Source organism: Mauremys mutica, chromosome 12, assembly GCF_020497125.1.
Source record: "Mauremys mutica isolate MM-2020 ecotype Southern chromosome 12, ASM2049712v1, whole genome shotgun sequence".
NCBI classification, from domain to species: domain Eukaryota; kingdom Metazoa; phylum Chordata; order Testudines; family Geoemydidae; genus Mauremys; species Mauremys mutica.
Genome location: NC_059083.1, coordinates 46,629,794 through 46,632,279, shown reverse-complemented (window position 1 = coordinate 46,632,279; position 2,486 = coordinate 46,629,794). Strand labels below are relative to the sequence as shown.

The 2,486-nt window shown below is 41.2% G+C and overlaps 1 protein-coding gene across 1 annotated transcript; it reads right to left on the bottom strand.

Moving 5' to 3' along the window:
• Window positions 1–284: 284 nt before the first annotated feature.
• Window positions 285–1,256, bottom strand: LOC123346812 (olfactory receptor 10A7-like). The gene has a single exon (XM_044984266.1). It carries the CDS (start codon window positions 1,254–1,256, stop codon window positions 285–287), a length of 972 nt encoding a protein of 323 aa, XP_044840201.1.
• Between the last annotated feature and the right edge of the window lie 1,230 nt (window positions 1,257–2,486).

The following is a 2,486-nucleotide window of genomic DNA, read 5'->3' as shown; positions in this document are numbered from 1 at the left end:
GCCGATTTATATTAAATGCAAATGATTTCTTGTGATTTTTTTCGGTGTTTCAATCAGCTATGGAGATGATTATTATTTCTGAAACTTTGATGATGCTTTTTGGCCAAAATTTCTAATTCCAATGCACATAAAAATTGGATAGAACATTAACATTTTATGTGTTTCTTTTTTGCAGTTTTTGGACACTAGTTCAACCATAGCATTGAATGCCATTGACTTCAAAGGAGCTAGTCCAGATTTGCACAGTTGTATAACTGACATCAGAAAAAAGATGTGTACCCAAATTACTTTCTATGAGAAAATATTTTTCTCTTCACCATGTCCCCCAATATTCTCCTCAGAGCCTCTTTTACCTCCTTGTTCCTCAGGCTGTAGATAAAAGGGTTCAAGGTCGGGGTGACAGTTGTGTATATCAGAGATAGCACTTTGTTGCTGTCTGGTAAGTTAATGGAGTTGGGTCTTAAATAGATCAGACTGCTGCACCCATAATACAAGGTCACCACAATGAGGTGTGAGGAGCAGGTGGAGAAGGCTTTGTGTCTGCCTTCAGCCGATGTCATCTTTAAGATGGTGGAGATAATAAAGATGTAGGACACTAGGATGACAGTAAATGGAGTGAAGATGACCAGTATAGAAGCTGAAAACAACTGCATTTCATACTGACAGGTGTCAATGCAAGAAAGCTTAATCAATAGGGGAATGTCGCAGAAAAAATAGTTTATCTTATTGGAGCCACAAAATGGCAAGGTGAAAACCCAGACTGTCTGTACTAGGGACACCACATTCCCACTGAACCATGAGAGAACCACCAATGAAAGGCACACCATCCTGTTCATGATGAGCCTGTACCTCAGTGGGTTGCATATGGCCACATAGCGATCATACGCCATGGCGGCCAGAAGGAAGCACTCGGAGGCCCCAAGAAAGAGCAGGAAATACATTTGTACAACACAGCCCATGTAGGAAATGCTCTTGTCCTCTGAGAGGAAGTTCACCAGCATCTTGGGGACAGTGACTGAGGTGTAACAGATCTCCAGGAAGGACAAGACCCAGAGAAAGAAATACATGGGGTTGTGAAGGGCTGGGTCCATGGTGATTGTGATGAGAAGGATGTTCCCAGTCAGGGTAATGGTGTAAAATAACAGATAGATGGAGAACAGAGGCACTTCCAGCTCGCGGTGGTTGGACAATCCCTGTAAAATGAATTCAGTCACCACAGTGAGGTTCCCCTTTCTTGATTCTTCTGCATATTTCATCTGTGGAGGGACAATAAATATCTAGGTAACATGTGAAGGAATGACCCACTGCAGGAACTAAGTGGGGGATGGAATTTATGGACCCAATTCCCATGGACATTCAGTAGGAGTTGTGGCCCACATCCCCAAAGGTATGTGAGTGGCTACTTCCCATTGATTTCTAGGGGAGTTAGGCACCTAAATACTTTAAAGTGTCTGGGAGCCTGACTGCCACATGTGCCTTTGAAAATCTTCCCCAAAAGCCATAGGGGCAAATTCTCTCTTCATGTCACCAGTTCAAATCTCATCGAGGCTCCTTCCAAAATCCCTGTGTGGCTTGATTGGCATTTCCCTATTCTAGATATGGCCAGAAAACGGGAGAAAATGTATCAAGAAAAAGAATCACCCCCAAAAGCTCATAATTTCTGTGTGAGCAGTCAGGCCTGCCTGGAAAGGACCCCTCAGTTAGATAGGCAGACCAATAGAAATACAGATAGACCAATAGATAGATAGACCAATAGACCAATGGATAGATTTCACTTGGACCCAAGTTACTTGTTTAAATTCTATCCTCTTTCACATTCCTTTCACCATCCCACCTTCCCTCCTGCTCCAATAAGGATGCACAGTTTGTACTTGTGGCACCAGAGAGACTAACAAATTTATTTGGGCATAAGCTTTCATGGGCTAAAACCCACTTCATTGGATGCAGGAAGTGGAAAATACAGTAGGAAGATATATATACACAGAGAACATGAAAAAATGGGTGTTGCCACGAGACTGGTATGGCTCTGAAACCAGTTTCTGACTTGGCAATTCATAAGGAACAGATTGACTACGCTATGTTCTAAATGGTACACTATGCAGATACCCAAGTGGTGCAGATCAGCAAAACTGCTTTGAAGTAAATGGAGCTATGCTGATCTGCACCAGCTTTTTACCCCTAGAATTCCATCTAATCAGCACAGAGTTTTCTGCCCTGCTCGGTGAATCTAAAGTATGAAGACATTACCAGAGAACAGGAGTACGTAACTACAGGTCTACAAGGAAATGTAACAACTGTATATAGGCATGTTAAAAAATGTAACAAAAAGTAGAGCTGGTTTAAAATTTTTAGATAAATGTTTTCCCCATAAGAAAATGCTAATTCAACAAAATCTAAATGTTTAGCTGGAATGCATTGATTTTGTCAAAATTTTCCATGGGAAATTGATAAGGTTGAAACATTTTGTTTTGTAAATATAATATAAT

Bases quoted from the DNA above. Each gene is read 5' to 3' on its own strand.
- LOC123346812 (XM_044984266.1), bottom strand. From the start codon at position 1,256: ATGAAATATGCAGAAGAATCAAGAAAGGGGAACCTCACTGTGGTGACT.